The sequence below is a fragment of the Ostrea edulis genome, chromosome 2 (genome assembly GCF_947568905.1).
Source record: "Ostrea edulis chromosome 2, xbOstEdul1.1, whole genome shotgun sequence".
NCBI lineage: Eukaryota > Metazoa > Mollusca > Bivalvia > Ostreida > Ostreidae > Ostrea > Ostrea edulis.
This window is the reverse complement of record NC_079165.1, coordinates 71,579,327-71,604,197: the sequence shown is the minus strand read 5'-3', so window position 1 is coordinate 71,604,197 and position 24,871 is coordinate 71,579,327. Positions and strand designations below refer to the sequence as shown.

Sequence of the window (24,871 nt, the reverse complement as noted above, 5' to 3'; positions counted from 1 at the left end):
TCCATAGTTTAGACAATATTAAAAGAACTCAATAAATTGGGAAAATTCTTAGTACAAGTTGTGAAAATATGAAGTTTAGCATTGTAAGTCAATAATGTAATTATAGTATTTTTCTAATAACAGGTGCATCTCATAATGTGATTACATGTATATTAACTTATACATGTAATTTCTTCTCCTCCTAACTTCTCCTGTCCACTCACCTGTTGTTTACATTATACAATTAGAAATATTGTGTATGAACATGTACTGTAGTAACTGAGCAGTAATGCCCGTCTACTCTATGGCTGTGAAATTTGGGGGTTCAAAAATTTGGATGTTATCGAAAGAGTGCATTTAAAATTTCTGAAATGTATTTTATGATCCTTAGCTCAAAAGCACTAGCCAAGTGGACTGCACTCGTTTTTTGCTCAAAGCAGGCAAAACAGAACAAGTTTGAGAATAGAAAATGTCATTTATTTAGTAAATGACGAAAAGTATATACACTTCATAGTTATTTCGGATTTCAAACATTTCGGTTGAGCATCACTGAAGAGACATTATTTGTCGAAATGCGCATCTGGTGCATCAAAATTGGTACCGTATAAGTTTTACATTATGTCCTCTGGGTCGAGGCCTCTGCTGGTGGACTGTTAGTTCCCGGGGGTCTCTACAGCCCAGTAGCTAAGTACTTCGTTACTAGCTTGAAAATACGGATGTATATTCAATTGCTGTTATAAAATTTAGAAATTCATTTCAAAATTAAGGATTATCTCCCTCATGCATAGCTCTTATCCTTGGACGAATTTGGTTCCACTTGTTTGGCACGCTGTTTTTTGCTATATTTAGATCTAAAACTTCATAGTTATTTCGGATTTCAAAGATTTCGGTTGAGCATCACTGAAGAGACTTTATTTGTCGAAATGCACATATGGTGCATCAAAATTGGTACCGTATAAGTTTTACAGTACAGGGGGTCATTAAAACCAAGTAAAAAATTAAGATCATATGCTCCAAATGACTAGATGACCCCCTGTTACATGCATCTATAAAATTGACATTGAGAAAGAGAACATATATACACAAAATAAAAACATCCAATAGGGGGTCTAACAAGATGACCCCCTATTGCATACACATATGTAAAAAGACTAGCATAAAATTATTGCCTGGCCACAAAAAAGGGTGGGTAGCAACAAGAAATCAAGGCCTATACAGTACATGGAGGTAGAAGGGGTGGACGGTGGGTACAAAAATTGTTGCTCTGAACTAGCGTGACTCCTGGTACATAGTAAACAAACAGACAATGACCACGTGACGAATATGTTACATTTGATTGGATGAAATACAGCAAGTAAGGAGAAGGGTAAAATTAGATCAAAAACAGCCATTACTCCACTCAGACATAACAACGGGTCAGGGTAAAGTGAGAGACAAATACCTCGAACGTCACATAACAGTTATTATTTACAATAATCACTGATTTATGTTTGAAAAGTAGTACGCCAGCATAATTATATGGTCTATGGTGAAAAGGGTCGTATTTAAGGATGATCTCGTATTGTTTCAAGACCAAGAAAATGAAGCTGTATTTACTGTATATATATATATATATATATATATATATATATATATATATAATCAATACATGTATAATAATGAGAGTGTGAACCTATTGGGTTATTTTCATAAGAAATATTTTTTGATTCCTGTGGTTTTTCTAATATTTGGACAGGACAGTGTTCTGTGATGCTTAATGTCAAATGGATTACTGTTGTAATTAAACAAAGACTAAATAAAAGACCAGTTTATACAGAAATGGACAAATGATATTAATAATTCGTCAAAGGGCCAAATCTATAAAATGTTTAAGCTAAACGTTGGCTTCGAGAAATACTTTAACATTCTTTCGAAACAATTTTGGAAACCTCTTGTTAATTCAGAACAAACCACCATTTACCCATAGAAGTAGGTAGGTGGTATGTAATTCCTGCAATTGATAGAAAGTGCACACTCTGTAATACTGATGAAGCCGACGAATACCACTTTATCTAAGAATGTAAATCCCTATCCACTCTACGGAAAGAAGTTTTGGCTTTTAGATATTGTCATGTACCAAATACACTGAAATTAAGAGAATTAAGGACATCAAACTTTAAAACATTAGTAAACTATGTATATTTATTTCTAAAATCCAGGAATTAGTCTGCTGTCCTCCCTAACATGTAACATGTATATTTATCAAATTCCTGAATCGCTTTGTACGCATCATTACATGTACTTCTATTTTGTGATAATGAACATATACATTGTGTGCATGTATGGTGTACCGGTATATATAACTATACCCTTGGTAATATTGTTTATATAATTATAGAATCCTACTTATGAACCTCATGAACCATCGTGAATGGTTTGAGTGAATAAATGAAATAAATGGTGCAAAGCGAACGCTCTGAGCTATAGGATATCGTAATCGGTCCGTGGAGTATAATTAGTTTCAAGTATTTCAATAACAGTTTATCTCACGAATGCACAATAGTTATCCTAAATATTGATGGTAAATTTAGTACAAAAATACATTTATGAAGTGTATTTTGATCGTAGTTAAGTTAAAGTATGCACTAAAATATCGTTATCCAGGTATAGTCTATAAACTGTATGTTATATGTAGGATGGTAGAGGTATCCAGGTATAACCCCTAGATTTGGATGGTAATGTCCTAGTGGCGAATAGACGACGCTAGATAAGTGGTGCGGAAGTTGCCAAACCGTATGTCAACATTAATGGAAATCGACAGCAAAAATGTCTGTTATGAATGGCAGTTACTATCAATTACTTTTAGTGTACAGTGTCAGAGATTGTCAATACGAAGAAACAGACCTAGCGAAATTATCATCATTATTATATTTTCATATTATATCAGTTATCCTATGGGTAAACACATTTCCTGAAAATTTGAAAATGTTTGATGGATAATGGAACTAGACATTTTTGTGACAATAAACACATTAGATAAAAAAGGAGATAATTCGAGAAAAAAATCTGTAAACCAATTTCATCCGAAAAATCACACGCATGCTGTTTTCCTTTGTAGTTAATACTTTTGAAAGGTACAATGTACTTTAAAAGAATTGAGTTCTTGCTTTGATACATTTTGAAATAGTCTAGAATATATAAAATATATACTTCTATTTCGCATTAGTGCATGGAAGAAATACAAAATAAAAGCCTCCTTTACATGTGACTGCATTAAATGTAAAACATTTGCAATTGAAGGAAAATCAAGTTTTGAAAAAAATGTCTAAAAAGCCGTGAGAGGCGAAATCGTCACCTATAATTTGGATATTGTGTTGTAATGTTGATGGTTAATATGAGGATGTTGATTTAAGTTTTATTTTATATTGACAATTTCAATAAGGTTACCAGTTAAATACAATTTTGAATCCAATGTATGTTGATTGTGTCGGTAGCATGATTGTGATTAACCCAGCATGCTACTTACCGTTACGGACGACATTTTAAAAAAAACCCACTGTCTTTATGGTTCTATGTATGTTCAAGTTGTCTTTTGGCCACTGTCACACTGTCTGCCAAACAATAATTGTAAAACGCTAACATGCTGTGTTATATCTCAAGAGTCTATGAGAGAATTACATTGTATAATTACAAACATAAGTTTGTGGTTGGAATTGCTGAACCAATGATATAATTCAGTATTGATAATTAACATTAGATCAGTACATTTCTACGGGATACAGTTCCGGACAGGAACAATTTGACAGAGAGTTGATCTTGTGTCTGAATTGTGTCATGGGTCAAAATAAATCCACAATCTGCAAAAACCAATTACACACAAATCAAACATTTAACAATTTATTTACAGAAAAATGTATCGATGAAAAATACTAACTTACAGTAATCAAAGTTCACGAAACAGTGTCTGTTGTATGTTTACCAGAATTGAATTCACACACGAGTTTGTTGTAAGTCTATTCCCCAGTAATGTAATATACAATGTAATTCTCTAGAGTGCTTTAATATTACCACACAATTTACAGACCATTTATACTGAAACAAACTTTTTGAGAATTTCATTTCTACAAAGTACACAGTGCCGGTAAAGGAGTTATACATGTTTTTGTTGAACTCTCTCAAGCATTGTTCTAATAATAGACCTTCTAGAATCTTGTTTAGGTCAAGTGCCAATGCAAAATAGCAAGCAAAAATGTACATGTACATTACAAGATTTTTCAAAAACATTCCTGCCAAGACCACAAATGTTAATAAGTAAGCATCCTTATGTAATGTAGATTCAAGTGTGTTCATAGCTAAGATCGGCCTGAAAGAGGGATTTACATAGGAACAAAAAAAAGAGAGAATTTATTTACAATACTAACGTGTATCTCGTTACAATCTGATGCACGCCAATCTCATCTTCAACGTCTGTGCATTTAAGTTCTTTTTTACCGACTTTGTTTACGAGACAGATATTTTTACTTGTTATAACTTCTATTTCCGTGTTGTACAAGTTATGCATATAAAGGTATTAATAGAGGATATTCAATGTTTTGTTGTTGGAATAAAAATCATTTCATGAGTGAGACAGGATTGTTTTTATATTTACACGAGTGAAAATATAAAAGAAAACGTTTCACACCTGAAATAAATTCTATAATTAACAACAAAACATTAAATTTCCTGTTTATTACATTTTATTAAAAAAATGAAACTGATAATTCTTTTTTCGATGCATGTATCAAAAAAAAATTGGACGGAAAACTTCATCGTAGCGATGTTATTAAATATACATAAAATAAATCTGAGTCCAAGGGTCCTCATTCCTTCAAAAATAATGATGCAGGATTCCCCTTGTCATATGCACATCTCCACATTGTGATCTTTCTTTGTACCAAGTTTCATAAAAATTCCCAAAGGGTTTAGGAGGAGTTGCGAAGACAAAGTATTTTGAATAAAAAAAAATTAAGTCCAAAGGCCACCACTTTTTAAAAAATAAATATAGGGCACCGCTAAACCGGTGCATGATACGCCCGCGTGCATTCCTGACCCAGGAATAAGTAAGAAAGGATTATCCACAAAAGGATGTCATCGGAGTTACAATAACAATGCATTTTGCATTAGATAAATCTAAGTCCAAGGGCTGTAACTCCTTCATAAATAATGGGACAGCATTCCCCTTAAAATATGCAGATCTACACATTGTGATCTCCCTCTGTACTAAGTGTCATTGAAATCCCCCAAAAGGTTTAAGAGGAGTTGAGAATAAAAGGTGCTTCCATAAAATAAATCAAAGTCCAAGGACCCTAGCTCCTTCAAAAATAGTGATGCAGCATTTCCCTTGTAATATGCACATCTCCACATTTTGATCTTTCTTTGTATGAAGTTTCATCCAAATCTCCCAAAGGGTTTAGGAGGAGTTGCGAAGATAAAAGTATTTTGAATAGAAAAAAATTAAGTCTAAGGGCCACAACTCATTTAAACAAGATATGTTTGTGAAACACAAATGCCCCCGATAATGACCAATTCCGAAGATGGCCAAGGTCACAAGGACAAATATCTTGGTACCAATAGAAAGATCTTGTAACAAGAAATCCTCATGTGCAATATGAAAGCTCTAATATTTACCATAATGTCATTTTTTATTAGTAGGTCAAATGTCAAGGTAAAAAGGTTTAGTACCAACAGAAAGGCCTTGTCACAAGAAATAATCATGTGAAATATCCAAGCTCTAGCACTTACTGTTCAAAAGTTATTACCAAGGTTAAAGTTTCAGACAGAATTACAGAACGACAGACAGGACAAAAACAATATGCCCCCCCCCCGAATTTCGATCTCGGGGGGCATTAACACATTAGACAGCATTCCCCTTCCAATATGCAAAGCTCCATATTGTGATCTTTCTTTGTACCAAGTTTCATCAAAATCCACCAAAGGGTTTAGGAGGACTTGCGAAGACAAAGTTAAAGGGGCAGACGGATGACAGCGGTATAGCATAATACGCCCGCATTTTCATGCGGGCGTATAAAAAGGTATCCTTTATGGTTTGTGAAATACAGATTTTAGTGTTTTTATAATAATAAAGGGGTCTAATTTATTTATTTACAATGTATACATAGTTATACGATAACAAATTCACCTCAGCAACGCTCAACAAATTAAGGTAGTCACATATTGTTGTTTATATCTTAAAATGGACATCATTTGTGAAATTTTACTAAGCTTTTCAAATGAAAAAAAACAACAACACTCAAGCCTGTAAGCATTAATATTTTGTTGCGATATACATATATTATTGGATTGAGGTATTTTGTTGCCAGATTTATATCATAGAATTATAAGGTATGATAGGCACACGTTATGTAGACCCCCTTTTAGGTCTAGATCAAATACAAGTATAACTCTTACAAACAAATGTAATTCTAAGGTTAAACTAATGTCAATTTTTTGGGAATTATATTTTTGATTTCTACATTGAAGGAGAATTAGGAAATTAATAAGAAAAACTTGGGTCGCAATGCTTTTTGCGATCAGGATATGGGGCTCACGGCGGGTGTGATCGGTCAACAGGAGATGCTTACTCCTCCTAGGCACCTGATCCCACCTCTGGTGTGTCCAGGGGTCCGTGTTTGCCCAACTATCTATTTTGTATTGCTTGTAGGAGTTATGAGATTGATCACTGTTCGTTATCTTCACCTTGCATTGAGCTACAGTGTTCTAGACATGACCTTTTTGCACTTAACATTAACTCAAGATTATTCAATTAGAATTGATTTGTCTGTTAGTGTCAACATAACATAAGCAACACAAATCAATAATCACATAAAATAGAAACATAATCGTGTCTTCTAACAATGCAGATAAAATAAAATTAATACAAGTCATGGAAATAGTGTCCTATTTGCACTTGATATGCAAAAAAAAAAATTCATGATATCAAATTTGCTAGTTTACATGGACATATTAAGAGTAATGTCAATTTCTGAAATTTCAGATACTGGTAATTTTCAAGGTCTTGTCTTAAAATTTAAAATGGAACTAAAATAAGAAGGGGTTAGAAACCAAATTTTTAAATTATTGGCTAAAATACTGAATTTTTATACAAAATTTCGAGTACATGTACATTAATCTAGAATTTTTTACGAGTCGGTGTTCTGTTTGGGAAAAATATATCAACCAAATTTGATAAATTACAACATTTGAACTAGTTCCAAATATCATAAAACTGAAATAAACATATCGGAGTATAAAAATAGGAAATATGTTGGATGAAACAGAAACTGTAATATCATGCAGATTTAGAAAATTTTATTAACCAATCCTTCCGCCAGAAAATATAGTCCCTGCCAAACCCTTTCAAAATTTGTATGGGCACAACATTTTTCAACACATATTACATGTATTACTACATTGATTTAATCTGAAGAGTCGGACCAGATCACACAGATGCGAATAATAATAATGATAATAAATTCTTTATTTAGACAGGATAACACTGTTAGTACAAATGACTAGTTTACATTGTGGTCCTGTATAAAACATACCCAGACAGATAAATGAGAGAATAGAAAAATAGATAACATAATATAAAATATATACACGATATCACTGGGGAAAAAATAAACATATAAATATCATATATATCACTTATTTGAGTAATAATGCTGCAAATATGCTGATTTAAAAGATGTAATAGAACCACAGCTTCTGAGAGACTCGGGCAACTGATTCCATAAAATTGTGGAGGATACCTTAAAAGACCGTTTATAATATTCATTTCGAACTTTTGGTAAATATAAAATGCCAACGAGACGTGATCCAACTCTTCGGATCAACCTACTGTAGTAATGATAAAATTATATACCCCCTTATGCATTTTAAATTCACAAAAGATAATAATACGATATAAAATAATAAATGTAATCCAAATTATCAAAAGCACAGACATACAGTGAAATTATATTTTGTGTGCGCAGTTTTGTTTGTGACACGGTCGATATTTTCCACAAAAACGTTGCGTTGATGCATTATGACGTCATCAGTTTCAGAGGATAATGATACGGAATCAGAAAACCACAGTGTGGTGATACGGAACATCGGATCACTGTGGAATCCACAGTATCAAAAAACGAAACATTGATGTGTATATAATAAATGTCCATATACCCTCTTATGCATTTTAAATCCACATTTATAAGATACTAAATGTAATCAAAATTATCAAAAATACAGACATACAGTGAAATCATATTTTGTGTACGCAGTTTTGTTTGTGACGCGGTCGATATTTTCCACAAAACATGATGCATTGTGACGTCATCCGTTTCAGAGGATACTGATACGGAATCAGAAAACCGGATCACACTCTGTGAAATCCACAGTATCAAAAACCAAAACATTGGAGTTTTTTGCTCGTATACGGTTTTCTATTTCAAAATTGCGGAATATAAAACAAAACATTGATATGTATATATATATATATATATATATATATATATATATTATTATTATTTTTATTATTACACTGTACTACAGTAACTTGATCCGAAGAGTCGGATCACGTCGAGTTGACAGGCGCGGATTATCAGATCACACGAGACGAGACGCGAACCGGATCACATGCTGTGAAATCCACAGTATCAAAGAACGATATATTGAAGGGTACATAATAAAACTTCTTATCAAAACAAGTTACATTTTATATATACACAATGTTTCCATGTACAATTTTCATAAATGCATCAATATACATGTATTGCAAAAAGGAATGATATATCAACTAAACTAAATTGCGATTCAATTCATAATGAAACAAATGTTCATAATGCTCCACACAATGACGGTAACAGCGGGGTCTAAGCGTGGTGATGAGCTACTCAGATCTGTAAGCGTAATTGCAATCTTTGATTAGCATATGTAAGTGCAATCATGATATGCATTTAATGAATTTGATTGATTCTTCACCTTTCATTGTTATTACGGAGATTATAATAAACATTATACATTAAATCGGTATTGCATGCATAGACTAACACATAAAGAAATTATCTTTTAAGACTAAACTATTTACAAGAACCGTACCTTTGCATAGAACATCCTTTAACTTTCCGATTTCTTTAAACGATGAAAATGATGTATTATTTGTACATGCGTTTTCATAAGGAGCAATGCATTGTTTTTCTGCTGTTTTCAGGAGTCTACAATAATTATAAAAGTAATTAAGAGTAATTGCACTCAGTATCCATGGATGGATATCTTCCTGACAGGTACAGGTATTTCGGACTAATAGAACATTATACAAGTGTAATCTGCTTTGAACATATTGATATACATGTATACATTAAAAAGATCGGAAATACTTTCTGACTTTTTACTATATGTAGTGTTTCTGTCATTACACAAAACAAATAATTTCCGTGCAAAGAAATCATTACACAAAGTAAAACGGTACATGTGTTGTAGAAAGTGAGAATAACCCTATATATAGACTATGTTTAACCAGATTCATCTATTAATTTGTGTACCACAACAAGTACAATTTTGGGAATCAGCTTAATTTGCCTAGGCAATCTGATTTAGTCAGAACTGGTACAATGATTAAAACACTCACTGGCATTCAGCTGTAAAGTTCCTGGAAGCGGTATTAATATCTAAAATCTCCATGCGCTGAGCAGTAAAATCATGCATACACTGTGCTGCTTTTGAAAACTCGCACTGTGGTCCGCTGGTACCTGTTAAAACATTGATTACGAATATTTCTGATTTTACCTTGACGTTTCTTCCAAACATGAGAAGCTTATTCTAAATATCGTTAACACCTACGAGGTCAACGCACAGTACACTTGCATGAATATTGTAAGCAAAGCTCGCACCTAAATGTCCTACAAGTAGTAATAATAAGACAGAACAAAAAGAGTCCCTCCTAATATTCAGATGAGCATGCAATAAACACTTGAACATAAGTTAATGTTACAGGAGTTTCAACAGTTCTGTTTACAGTCAGCAGTTCGTATATTTCTCTTGTCGTCATAATGGTCTTATTTACAAATACACCCTGTCATTAGGTCGAATCCTGTCGGAGGTGTTCCATATCAATTACTTGACCCTTCTTTACACACTGATGTTGACTACGGGTTACTTTGTTCAGCTGATGAAGATATAGGGCTCACGAGGGGTGACCAGTCAACAGGGAATGTTTCCTCGTCCTAGACACCCGATTGCATTCTTAAGTTTCCACGGGTCCATGTTGGCCCTACTCTAAATTTTATACCTTTTAAAGGATTTTTGAGATTGGTTTAGACTGGCTGACATTATAATGAAAAGCGAATACGCCAGTCAGTGGCTTTTATTTCAAGAGTTTGTCAAAACAGAAGTTAGGATCAGGACCATATAAGACCCCCATTTTAAGGAGAGATATGGAGTAAACTGTATATTTTCAATTAGCGATCCAGATCATGTCAATCATAAAATGAATATCGGTTTTAACATAGGACGTTTTCCTCACGGTGGTCTAGCGGTGGAGCGTTCGCCCTGAATGCGGAAGGTCGGGTTCGAATCCTGACCGCCACAGACTTAGGTCGTTAAAACGAGGTGTAAAAGTTCCATCACCAATTCTCGGCATCCATATCTCGTGAATGTCACGGGTCCTTGGAGATTACTTTAAAAACGGATTTTCTATGTCACAGTAGGTGTGGCACGCTAAAGAACCCACAGTACTCAATAGTCGCAAGCGCCGAGCATATGCCTAAATTTTAAGCCCTTGACCTGTATTGGTGACGTCTCCATATGAGTGAAACATTCTCGAAATGGACATTAAACAAGATACAATCAATCAATCACACAAGAGCCAAAAAACGTTAATGAAATTTTCGAATGTCATCATTTATGGCCAAAATATGCAGATTTGAAGCATTTGTTGCGTCAGGTATTCTGGAGCACACTCTTCTTCATCTCTCAAACTCGCATATTTTGTACACCTGTATCAACCGCAACTTTGATATAAAATTTTATTAGCCAAGCGTTTATGCGATGTTTTCCAACATAATATGTATGTAAAATCACCCCTCCTCCTCAATAGATATCATTTTCCTCTGAAATCCCAGATTTAGTAAAATTTGTGTCAATTCTATGTTTTACGCACTTACGCATGGTTATGATTACTAGTATATATTTCTGCTAGAGCGTCATCAGGTAGTGAGAATTCTAGTAAGGGGGCTTTATGCATTTACTCGTGATTGTCATTCCTAGTACATGTATATATTTCTACTATGGCATCATCTTGATATAAGTTTTCATTAACTTACAAAGTTTTAAAAAATTTTGATATATGGGGCCCCTTATACCACTGTGGCCTTTCACATAGGTCTCTCAACTGATCTAGGTTATTTTCTTTTGGAAGTTTGATTGATTGATTACGATTTTACGCCATTTTGGCAATATTTCAGCCATTTTACGGCAGTTGACTAATTGAACTTTATGTAATACCCGTTTAATGATGATCACAGAAACGTGTTCCTCTGACCCCAACAGTAAGACAGACAACATTACGTGTGTGAATTGTCATTTATTGTGATGACAATGTAAAAAGGGGAGATCACCCAGAATGATATGCATTGGTACTACTTAAAATTGCGTAGTGATCTACCCCGATATAAAAACAAATTAATGTAGAAATAAAAATGACACTAAAAGGGGGAGATCACTCATAAATATATCATACGTTGTTGCTAATGAAAGTTGCCTAATGATCTCTTTTACGGACGTTGGCTAATTGAAATATGTTTGGTTGTGAGTGTGTGAGTTTCCCTGACGACCCCCAGTGAGCCTACTCTTTTTAGAAAATCAGGAAACCAGTCTTTTCCGTGCTAAGGGGTTGTGATCTTTGACACGGGACGCCCTTTAACGTCCCATTCGACGGACATAAAAGGTAAAAATACATAAACAGATAAAAATACAGGTCATTTCGTGTATATGAATAGTTGTATTATAAACGTAATTAATTGTTTCTGTAAATATCGCATTCTTGTAAATATTGTATGATATAATGATTTCCAATATTTTTAAAAAGTTTTTGCATTGACTGCATATTGCCATATTAACAAAATGTCTATTCCGTATGGGCGTAAAATCAATGGATGCAAGGTGAAGATAACGAACAGTGATCAATATCATAACTCTTACAAGCAATACAAAATAGATAGTTGGGCAAACACGGACCTCTGGACACACCAGAGGTGGGATCAGGTGCCTAGGAGGAGTAAGCATCCCCTGTCGAACGGTCACACCCGCCGTGACCCCTATTGGAAGGAATATCATCCATAACCCGTGCTGGCTTAAAGAGCCTGTGGTAGACAACATCCATAATCATAGAGTTCAGTCTATATTCAGGTGATGTATTTATTGTAGTTATAGCGAATATATCCGGAGTTTGTTGTGTTATTTATTCTCTGCACGCAAAATAAAAAGTAGTTTTAATGCAACCATTCAAAGCTTCATACTTATAAACTATATAAAATATGTAAAATCAATGGATGCAAGGTGAAGATAACGAACAGTGATCAATATCATAACTCTTACAAGCAATACAAAATAGATAGTTGGGCAAACACGGACCTCTGGACACACCAGAGGTGGGATCAGGTGCCTAGGAGGAGTAAGCATCCCCTGTCGAACGGTCACACCCGCCGTGACCCCTATTGGAAGGAATATCATCCATAACCCGTGCTGGCTTAAAGAGCCTGTGGTAGACAACATCCATAATCATAGAGTTCAGTCTATATTCAGGTGATGTATTTATTGTAGTTATAGCGAATATATCCGGAGTTTGTTGTGTTATTTATTCTCTGCACGCAAAATAAAAAGTAGTTTTAATGCAACCATTCAAAGCTTCATACTTATAAACTATATAAAATATGTGCTTGTTTTTACTTCGTGAATGGAAGCGTGCATAATTTTCCAAACTGCAACTCGGCCATACGCATCTTTGATGCATAATATTTTGAAATTATATCATTTACAGCTCTTTATATCATGTTATTTAAAAAAGAGTTGTCTGGCTTGTGGATTTGTATATTTATGATTGACTATTACATGTAAATATCTTTCATTGCATAGGAAACTTCTAGTCCTAATGTGTGTCAAAAATTTTCAAATTATGTAAATAATTTGTTTTAAATTGTTTACAATTTACATGTACATATATACAGTTCTAGTAGTTTAGAAACTATTGTTATGCACCCGAGATCGAAGATCAGGGGGCATATTGTTTTGTCCTGTCTGTCATTCTGTAATATTGTCTGAAACTTTAACCTTGCTGAACTTTTGAACAGTAACTGATAGAGCTTTGATATTTCACATGAGTATCCCTTATGACAAGACCTTTCCGTGGGTATCAACATTTGTTTTATTCTGTGACCTCGACCTTGGAGTTTGACATACTTTTTAAAAACTTTAATATTGCCAATAACTTTTGAACAGCAAGAGGTAGAGCTTTGATATTTCATATCAGTATTTCTTGTGACAAGACCTTTTTGTGGGTACCAACATTTTTGACCCAGTGACCTTGACCTTGGAGTTTGACCTACACTCGTGACAGAAGACCGCCCATCTATTTTATAATGTGAATATTACTCGGATGCTAGAAGATAACCATTACATATGCGATAACAAAACCCTATTGATGATAACCAGATACAATACCTGAACAACAAAAGAAAATCACTGTAAATATGTGACAATTGATTTTTGACGCCAATAAACTGCACTCTTGAGAGCGCTTCTGTACTTACACATTGTGTTTATTTATAGTATAAATTATCTATGTTCGGTAGAGTGTAACGAATTAGAACATAATTGAAAAATCGAAGTATAGACTAGCCATAGCTTCTTCAAATAACGTGTGTAAAACTCTCAATGGAACAGAGTAAAGTTTTGTACGAATATGATGTGGACCTAATTGTCTGTTGACGTAAGGCAAAAGGTAATCAAACGTGACATCATTTATACTTGGTTTTTTATATGAACGATGTCCATGACTGCATTTCCGTCTCTGAGTATTGAGAAAGAGTTCCATCACATTGACGTTATTTCCTTGTGGACTAGTCAAACAAGAACTAACAGAATGTGATGTATAGTTCATGGACAGTCACAAGATATACATTCAGACTGAAGTTCTATGTTTAGTAGGTAAAAATGAGTCAGTTTTGAATGTCCGATGGGTATTCTTAATATAATCACTTTGTCCTAGCGTTTCATTACGATGTTACACGGTTTCTTTACTTTGTTTTGAATTCAATAAAGTTTACTTGTGTCACAGAAATTTCTGCATATTTGCCAAAGATAATTTAAATATAGTTTTAATTCAGTGTAGGGAATTTTAAAGTGTGCAATTCTGCCGCTTTGTCTGCTGTGGTGTTGCCTGGGATACCAATATGGCTCGGGGTCCAGGAGAACTCATCAGACCACTATTTTACCTTCTTTAGTTAATATGCAAGTTTTTATTTAAAATATCTAAAATATATGGATGATTAATATCCATTTTGTTGATTGACTGTTCATGTGATATGAGCGTGAGAATATAGTAAAAGGTTTGTCCTATGAAATTTTAATGTACTGAAACGCAAACTGAATAGTCTTTGGTTCGGCGGTATAAAGTCATCTCTTCTTGTAAGTGGTCGAACATTCATAGGTCGACTTAAGTTTTTCCACAACTCCTGTTCGTATCGCTGAGCATGCCCAGTTGCAGGACATTAGTTACGCCGAGAGCTTTACTAAGTTCTGGTAAGAAATCCCTACACGCGGCCGGTTATTTCATTTTGATGTATGTAAAAATACTTACCAGAACAACCATATAATTCCGGTTCGAGCGACGAAACAGTGGAATTGTATGAACCGGAATATAAACTTTTCATACAAACATCTTCATAAATTCCCACGCAATCGAGTGCCTTCTTCAATTCAACACTAAAAATGCAAAGGAATCATATATCAACTAGCGATTACACTCTGCGAAAGCTGAGAAATGAGTGAGCTATAGTGTATTGCAAGGAAACCAATATATTTATTCATGTATACTTCCTTCCACTTACTTGCAGAAAAATGTTAGATTTGAAGTTAACAAAGACATGTCCATATCAGTAAAGCATCGAAATACTGCTCGCATGTCACATTGCAGTCCACTGATACCTGTGTCAACATGATATTTATATCTTAATATTAAATCACTCTTATAACTGTACAATGTACATATGTACTAGGTATAATGTAGGCATTTTGTTTCTATTTTCTTACTGCGCTGTACCTTGACATCCAAACGTGGATGGTTGGAAATACTGGACATACTGTTGGTACGTGGAATCATTCTGACACGCTGTGTCATACGGCTGTAGGCATCGGCTCAGCTCTCCCAACTCATCACTGTAATATCAGAAACAAATCATTTTCTCCAGGGATGGGATTTAATTCAATTATTAAATTGTAGTATAAGATAGTTTGTTACAATGTAAATTCTGCCTATCTAGTTTGTTGTTTTACTTTTCTAACGGTTAAGTACAGGAGAAAGGCCGGAATTTGTTCTTTTTCTTACATATCCTTGGACGAATTTGGCTCCACTTTTTTGGCACGCTGTTTTTAGCTATATTTAGCTCTAAAACTTCATAGTTATTTGGGATTTCAAAGATTTCGGTTGAGCATCACTGAAAAGACATTATTTGTCGAAATACGCATCTGGTGCATCAAAATTTGTACCGTATAAGTTTTACATTATGACCCCTGGGTCGAGGCCTCTGCTGGTGGACTGTTAGTCCCCGAGGGTCTCTACAGCCCAGTAGCTAAGTACTTCGTTACTAGCTTGAAAATACGGATGTATATTTAATTGCTGTTATAAAATTTAGAAATTCATTTCAAAATTAAGGATTATCTGCATAGCTCTTATCCTTGGACGAATTTGGCTCCACTTTTTTGGCACGCTGTTTTTGGCTATATCTAGCTCTAAAACTTCATAGTTATTTCGGATTTCAAAGATTTCGGTTGAGCATCACTGAAGAGACATTATTTGTCGAAATGCGTATCTGGTGCATCAAAATTTGTACCGTATAAGTTTTACATATGGGCAGTTTGGGGCATTGTTCTTACTTAGATCATCGCCTCCATTGTTAACAAATGATACAGTCACGGGTACACACTTCCTACAAGGTCAGTTGAAGAAATGCGTTGTTTTTAATAGTTTGTTAAGAGAATGGCCTGTTTCAGGTACTTCTATTGAAACCTCATGTGGTGAGTTCAATGAATTATTTTGTCCAAAGTTCTTGAAGAGAAAGCATTACATCAATATACACATATAAATGGAACTTGAATGATACGGTAAAAATACCCCCCCCCCCCCCCCCCCCCAAATACCAATAGTAATATTATGTTTAGAAAATCTAGTGTTTTTAGAATATTTCATAACATTTCTTGCTTTTTAGATTATATTATCGATTTACTCATTACCTTTGTATCTTACATGTCCAACTATCTATTCTGTATTGCTTGTAGGAATTATGAGATTGATCATTGTTCGTTATCTTCACCTTTCATGTATTAATTATTGTTACGCATTCTTTTTCTTCAGTTTAGGACAGTAAAAGAATTTTGCTATCATAGTTCTCACTTCCCGGGCCATTTTAAAAGTTTGGAAGTACATGTAATGATATTTGTCCCCCAACAATCCACAATGTCCCATTACACTGCATTTCTAAAATAATGGAAGTCCATATATAGTCATTATCTTATTTTGAACATTTGTTCTGGCAAATGGATTTGTACATCCATACAGTCTTACTCGATTCTTTAAATGTGGATGATGAATACGTGGCATAAAGTTTAGTCTAGTTAGTAAACTTCAAAGTATATTCAGTTTTTATTTAGATATCTGCAAGTGATTGAATTTAGATCATTACCTGTGTCTACCCATTTTTAAAACAAACAATATAACCCTTTCTTATCTGTTACTGTCCATTATAAGAACCCCGTGGGGATCTGGGTAGCTGCGGATGAGACCGCATAAGCCGAGGTGCCGTTATATAGATCCCTCCTTGCTCAAAGACCGCCAGCACCGAATATTGGCCTAGCTAAATTTTGCCGTCCTTCACCGGCAATCTTGACGTCTCCATATGAGTGAAACTTTCTCGAGTGGGACGTTACATATCAAATCCATTCTTAGAACAAAAGGCTTTATTATATACCATACCCGCCCCCTTTTTACAGGCATCTGTCCATTCTGTAATTCTGTACCAATAACTTTTAAAATATTGGTTTAGTTGTTGCTTAAGAAATTAGGATTTGACAGATTCCAACATATTGGACAGTTTAAATAGATAAAGAACATTGGAGTGACGTCACAACTATAATTATGGAGTTGTTACCTCAGACACAGCCAAGGACATGGTTACTTACTACTTTTCAAACATTTTATACCGAATTTCAATACAATATTTCACGGTTTTTTTTTTATTTAACTGATAATTAAAATTGCACGAAAGCATCCTTCAAAGAGCATAAATTATATCTTCAGTTTCATTTCCAAAAAACAATTTTGCCTTTGTTTGATAAATTCTTCCTCAAACATTTGATGATTTAAGTTTATATAGTTTAAACCGAATTATATTCGTTGTATATTTTGTTACTTTTTCAGAAGCTTGACGAGGATTATATTATGTTATTATGTTTACTTTTTATCAATATCAGTATATTGAATATGCATACTTGCAAAAAGCTGTTATATTTTCACGTAACACTGCCATGTTTACGTTGGAGATGCAAGTGGAGACACTGGTTAAATCACAATCTTCGCAAGATACGATGCCTGAAAAGACAATAGGAATATCAGAACAGAGTAACCAACCATAAACAGTACGCATAAAACTGTTTTCTATACTCTTTGGAGGCAATATAAATTCATAAAATACATGTATTTATATTAAATCTTTCTTTTTTTTTTAACATTTTTCATTAATAGACAATGAGAAGGATCCGAAACTATTTATCAGTACTTGTATCGTTTGAAGACGTGTATAATGGTTTTATAAATCCAAGCATATCTATAATGTATGTATGTATGTATTATACATGTACTTGAGAATAGTAGGTACTTAAAGAAATCTTGTTCCTGAGTCCATGATAACAGAATAAACGTTTCTTTGAATAGAGTATCAATTTTTGGTTAAATGGGCTCAAGTGTGTCGAGGGTAAAATGACTATTTTATCAGCGAGTAGGGATTCTCCTCACCATTGCAACCAATCTGTTTTTCAATTTGAAAATAAATATTCCCCTTCTAAGGTCATAACAGTCAATGTCTTTCAAGATTCCACCGTTAATGTTCCTGAATTCTTATATTTTAGTACTGGAACACTTTAAAGTCTAGGGCAACAGAATAAAGGTGAGTTTTGTTTGAATATAGTATCAATGTTTGTCTTGATAGAATCAAGCATGTCAAGGGTAAAATAAATGAAATAATTCATAAGTTCGGCATCTATATCCAAACATGTGAAGGATCAGTTTAATCACCTTCATACCGAGAACGGGTTTTCCAACGGGTCTAAAGTGTGGCGATTTGCTGGCTCAAAGGTATTTATAATAATCTTAGCGAATAAAGTTTGGCGAACAAAGAATTTCAAATCTCTTGCAAATACTAAAGTTGCAATTGGGTGTACATGTTTATTTTTGCCAGAGCAATTTTCTACCGGAGTTTTCCTAATATTTTCAGGAAATAAGGCAAAGATTAACACGAACTGTATCATGTGAAATGTGAAAACCTGGTTTAAAAGACAGTCATACTCGAGTGATGGAAGCTCCATTCATCACGGCCTACACACAAAGAAATATGAAGGAGAGTCACTGTGGTTATTCAAGACGCCTTCTATGATACAAGTGCTTTTTACAACTTCTGCTGAATATCTGCTCACCCAGTACCAGTATGAATGTTGTCACTATTAAAGTTTTTAAGGAATTCATAAGGATAAGGACTATATGGTTTATAAGGTTTATAAGGATAAGGATTGTAAGGATAAGGGTTAGAAGGATTAATGTTATAACAATTTTTTTTTCCGCGTTTCGAAGTATATAGCGGACAAAATATTGTATAAACGGGTTTTTAGTCATGTGATATATGTTATTCATGGGCTGTATGTTATTCATGGGCTGATAATTTTCAGCCAATGAAAATGCTTGCGATGCATAGTGTTCGATTGGGTGTCTCAGGTGGTCATTCTCTAGCCTCCTTTCGAGCTGTGAACTCAAGTTTTTGTTATTTTCAATATAATGAAAATGTGCTGAAATAGGATTTACAGTAATAAAGGATGCCCAGTTTTTTGGTCCCAAAATTCAAGGGCTGTCATCTCTGTTTTCCCCCTGGGCTTCGTATATTACATAAATTTATTTCTTCCATAGAATATTTGAGAATAATTAGGTGAAGATGAATCTTGCACAATGTATAGACTCTGTTATGTTTAATGAATATGCATTATAAGTAGATGTCGAATATTAGTAAATAGTCGGCGTCTAATAACTACGGCAGACTGTCGGCAAAATATTATACATGTAGTTTTGTTTTTGTCCTCAGATATGGAAATATAGTGGGTACTTTATAATTAAGTATATTGTTTGTATTATGTAGGTCGTGGCCACAATCGCCAACTCAAAGATAAACTATTATAATGATTTACACTCGTCTTTAATAATTAGATACTCCTTTGGTATTTCAAATAATGTCCATATAAAACACGTGCCTTACCTGGCATTAGTAGTGTAACACTTAAGATGAGGCATATGTTCAGAGGTCCTTTCCCGATGTACATGGTTGGTGGTGAAATAAATGGTTTCCAGCTTCTAATATGTGACCCTTGTCCCAAAGATCCGGAGTCTCAACTTCCCTCACCTAATATACTAGTTTGTATGTTTACGCTAAACACCTTAACATGTATTACTTTTTTTACCGTAATGCAAAGGACGGAGTTGTACGTGCATTTAAATCAGTTAACACTGCTCACTCTCGTATGACCAAGGTCTTACGAACGACGCAAAAACTATATAACAGGAATAGGATTGAATTTCAGCCCTCCAGAATATTCCAAGGAATTCCGCAGTTATTGGTTTATTTATTTATTTATTTATTTTGTGATGCACATTGATTGGTTTTTATATGTAGTGTGTAATATGCCACTTAGATGTAGGAGCCGCTTTACTGAGGCATTTGGTTTCAAACGTCTGCACGTTTTAATAGCATTCAAAGTTAATGATGGTGTTAAAGATAGTCGGGTGTGAATACAATGTTGAGGAGTAAATGAAACAGTATAAATCATGCTACATGCGATATACTGTTATTACATGTAATATGATTGGAAGTACCTCGTTGGTTAACAAAATTCGATATCTGTACATGTATGTATTACAGGGGTGGATCCAGGAATTCCTGTTAGGGGGTGCGAATTTATGCGGTAGAGGGTTTGGGGGCTGCCTAGTGGGTCCAGGGCAAAGCTTTGGTGGATGACCAGGGTGCAAAGCCCCGGAAGCTCCTGGATTTTACAGATTTTATAGGGCTTGAAATATGTCTTCTATGCAGTCATTTTTACTATTTTCTGTCATTTTTGATAAGGAGAAATTGATAAATTAACACAAACTTTAAGGGGTTTTGAAAATATTGTAAGTTTTCTTAATTTCTCCGAAAGTGGAAGAAATTATTGCTTCTTTTATCGTTTACATTTTTCTAAACAAAAAACCACAATTTACCTTAAATTTGAAAATAAATCCGCCACTAGGTTATGTGGCTTTTAACGGTACATGTACCTTTAAAATCAGTCAACACTGCATGTTTATTTTCGTATGGTCATTTGCGACACAAAAATCATTCAAAGGAATTCTACACTCATATTATCATTACACTGTTTACTAGAGTGTGACCTGGACCTTAATAAAACGACGCAGAAATTATCTAACAATACACCTATTGAATACTCAAATTCTTTTTTTTTTCTTTTTGTTGGTACGTGCATCGGTCACGTACACATTTTCACAAAATATGATTTTGTTGGGGTGTTTTGCTTGTCAGTCAAGCATTTTGAATAATTGCGAAGTAACTTCTCCTTCGGATGCCCCTGCCCCCACTTTGAAAAAGGATGTGCATATTGGTGTTCATTTAATTTTTAAAACTTCAAATGAACAATTTCGATCGGGTGCAATTTTTGTAACTTAAGGTAGTGATTGCATGCGTCATTGAAAATCAATGAATCTATGAATGTTTTTTATTTTTACATAGATTGTAGTTCACAATATTGGTAACTCATTATGAAAATATCATGTCTGGTTTTCACGGAAACTGTGACGCTACGGTTGTCATAGTAACCCCTCTTGTCGACTTTCTGTAACAAATGGTACATATGTTTCAGATGGTGTTTAAAATTGATACAAAAAAGTGCTAAAAAATTTATATCAAATTGAAGTTAAAGCCTTATTTGATATATAATATGTATTAAGATGTCCATTTACCGTACTTTCATGTGAAGTAGAAGTACGGCTGGTTATGAGAAATTTTGCTAGCTTTAGAAGGCAATTATTCACCAAATCAGACATATCTCCATCCCCTGAGAAATAAATGACCAGTAAATTTTTTTTTAATTTATACATATGTTTTAATATATGTTAGTAGGAATTTCTCCAGAAAGTATCCATATTGGTTTTCGGGTTTACTATGGCGCTATGAGCACTATATAGTTACCCCCTCCCCTCCTTATATAAATACTGCAAGTAATAATACGATAAATATGCATCTTAACAGTTTTTAAAAACAAACTGCTAATTCATAAATATGTATAAATTAATTGTAGATATTAGGGACGAAGAAATACCGGCATAGGGGTCATTGCCCTTGATGAATAATTAATTATCTCTGGGGAAATATACACTTTTTCAGTGTCAATAGTTTACCAGGTGGTTTTTTTTTATTTTATGTAGTGTTTAAAATTCATTTGAAAGATATTTTTCTATCATGCGCAAAGTTTGATTTGATAAGAAAAAAATTGCAAAAGCATATAACATCATATGAGGATCATCAACTTTAATATCAGCAAAGCTATATAAGTAATATTTATATTGGAGCATTGCTATATTGTATTGATTTAAGTTCGGTTAAATTGTAACCCCATCAGGTTACGGGGGCGCCACTTTATGAGGCAGTTGGTCCAGACGAAGCCCTAGTGGGGGCCCAGGGCGCGAAGCCTACGAAAGCTCCTGGATTTTGCAGGTTTTATAGAGCTTGAAATATGTCTCCTGTTTAGTCATTTGTACTATTTTCTATCATTTTTATATGGTGAAATCAATAAAAATTACGAAAATTTGAAGGGTTTTTTTTCCCCAAAATTATGTTCTCTCAATAAAATATTTCAAGAAATCAAAAGATTTTGTTATTCATATCTCCGGGAGTGGAAGAAATTATTGCTTCTTTTAACGTTTAGTACATTTTTCTAAACAAGATACCACAATTTACCTTAAATTTGAGAATTTTAGGTGGGGGGGGGGGGGGGGGCGCAACCGGATTGATGTAACTTGAGTTAATCATTACACAGGTGTTTTTATGATCCTTAGCTTAAAAGAGCGAGATTAATATAAGCCTTTTGGCTTGTTTCTCAATCTATTTCATGTATAAGACATTGTTTGTAAACATTATCGAATTATTTACGAATAAATATTGTTGAAACTAAGCACTAGCCAAGTTGACTGCACTCGTTTTTTTGCTCAAAGCACGCAAATCAAAACAGTTTTGAAAATAGACAATGTCATTTATTTAGTAAATGACGAAAAGTATATACAGTACAGGGGGTCATTAAAACCAAGTAAAAATTAAGATCATATGCTGCAAATGACTAGATGACCCCCTGTTACATACATCTATAAAATCAACATTGAGAAAGAGAACATATATACACAAAATAAAAACATCCGATAGGGAGGTCTAAGAAGATGTTCCCCTATTTGTTAGACCCCCTATTGCATACACATATGTAAAATGACTAGCATAAAATATTGCCTACCCATGGCCCTAAACAGCAGCTTTTTTGTAGGAGGCTGGAATGCAAAATAAAAAGAGGATGAGATTGATGTATTAATACTGGTGTAGCGGAAGCAGCATCTGTAAGTAAAATGTTCATGTTAAGGCGGTAACCGGTACATTAGCCACACCCATCATTGTTTAGCCTGGATTCCATTGATCCTCAAGAATCAGTTTTTATTTTCAAACAGACCTACATGCTGTTGTAAAAGACTCAAACTAAAAATGATATTTCAAGAATATCATATTAAGCAGATATATGAATATAAAATCAGTAAATGCCTTTTATACGTCTTTTAACACCTTGAGAGATACATTTAGTTACAATACATATGTATATATTGTTTGTTACAATATTGTTATGCCCCCGAGATCGAAAATCGGGGGGGAGGGGGGGATATTGTTTTTGTCCTGTGTCATTCTGTCTGAAACTTTAACCTTGCTGATAACTTTTGAACAGTAAGTAATAGAGCTTTGATATTTCACATGAGTATTCCTTGTGACAAGACCTTTCCGTCGAAACCAACATTTTTGACCCCATGACCTTGGAGATTGCCTTACTTTTTGAAAACTTTAACCTTGCTAACAACTTTTGAACAGTAAGAGATAGAGCTTTGATATTTCACATGAGTATTCCTTGTGACAAGACCTTTTCGTGGGTACCAACATTTTTGACCCCGTGACATTGACCTTGGAGTTTGACCTACATTTTGAAAACTTTAACCTTGCTAACAACTTTTGAACAGTGAGTGATAGAGCTTTGATATTTCACATGAGTATTCCTTGTGACAAGACCGTGGTATTGAACTTTTTAACCTTGACATTGGACCTACTTTTTTTTTTTTTTTTTTTTTACATTGGTCATAACTTCTAAATGGTAAATATTAGAGCTTTCATATTGTACATGAGCATTTCTTTTGACAAGACCTTTCTACTGGTACCAAGATATGTGGCCTTGGCTATCTTCGGAATTGGCCATTATAGGGGGCATTTGTGTTTCAAAAACTCATCTTGTTGTAAATTGTTATGTTTAAAATTAAACATCTGAGATCTACTGTTTCTATGGCATGTCAAACGTTGCAATATTTGATCTTTTCCATTTGTATTGTATAATTTTCCATTTGTATTCTATATTTTCCATTTGCATTGTATAATTTTACATTTGCATTGTATAATTTCCATTTGTATTGTATAATTTTCCATTTGTATTCTATATTTTCCATTTGTATTGTATAATTTTCCATTTGTATTCTATATTTTCCATTTGCATTGTATAATTTTTCATTTGTATTGTATCCAGCGAATGTTTATTTTGATTTGTTACGAAGGATTTCATTAGTTAACGTCACTGATGTACCACATCTGTACTGTAGACGTGCTTAGTACACAAGGCCGCATCGTCGCAAACCACGGTTTTGAGTCCACTCACGCTCGAATAGAAGCATCCGTGGGTAACCGACGATGACAGGCCGTAGCAATGACGGTTCTTTATCGTGCCAACGCCTGTGCAGCGATACGGAATATCTGTTTTTAAGGTCTTTTAAATGCCGAGTGTTTGGCAAAGGAGCAATCACTGTTTTTATGTCTCTAAAGCTTTGATGCGGCAATAACAGTAACGGTTCTCGAACTCACGACCTCTCGCCCACAAACCAAGCGATATATTACTGAGCTACCGCGACCAGGTCCTGGACTAGTTATTTTTAAAAATACTTAGCTAGCTCTAGTAATGGCGACCCCCCCCCCCCCGATCATTTTTAAAAAAAATAGAACTGTCCAGAAAAGCGTGCACATTTTTA

At 34.2% G+C, this 24,871-nt stretch overlaps 1 protein-coding gene across 2 annotated transcripts; it reads right to left on the bottom strand.

The window, feature by feature from the left end:
- Positions 1-7,290: 7,290 nt before the first annotated feature.
- On the bottom strand, positions 7,291-20,945 carry LOC125682579 (uncharacterized). Of its 2 annotated transcripts, XM_056157151.1 has the most exons (9): positions 20,762-20,945; positions 19,767-19,910; positions 17,740-17,839; positions 15,296-15,411; positions 15,084-15,180; positions 14,834-14,958; positions 9,608-9,728; positions 9,079-9,194; positions 7,291-8,879 (listed from the first exon to the last, which is right to left on the bottom strand). In XM_056157151.1, exons 2-9 carry the CDS (start codon positions 19,828-19,830, stop codon positions 8,794-8,796), a joined length of 825 nt encoding a protein of 274 aa, XP_056013126.1. In that variant the 5' UTR covers positions 19,831-19,910; positions 20,762-20,945; the 3' UTR covers positions 7,291-8,793. The 2 variants fall into 2 exon arrangements, with proteins under 2 accessions (XP_056013126.1, XP_056013127.1); XM_056157152.1 differs by lacking the exon at positions 19,767-19,910.
- Positions 20,946-24,871: the final 3,926 nt, after the last annotated feature.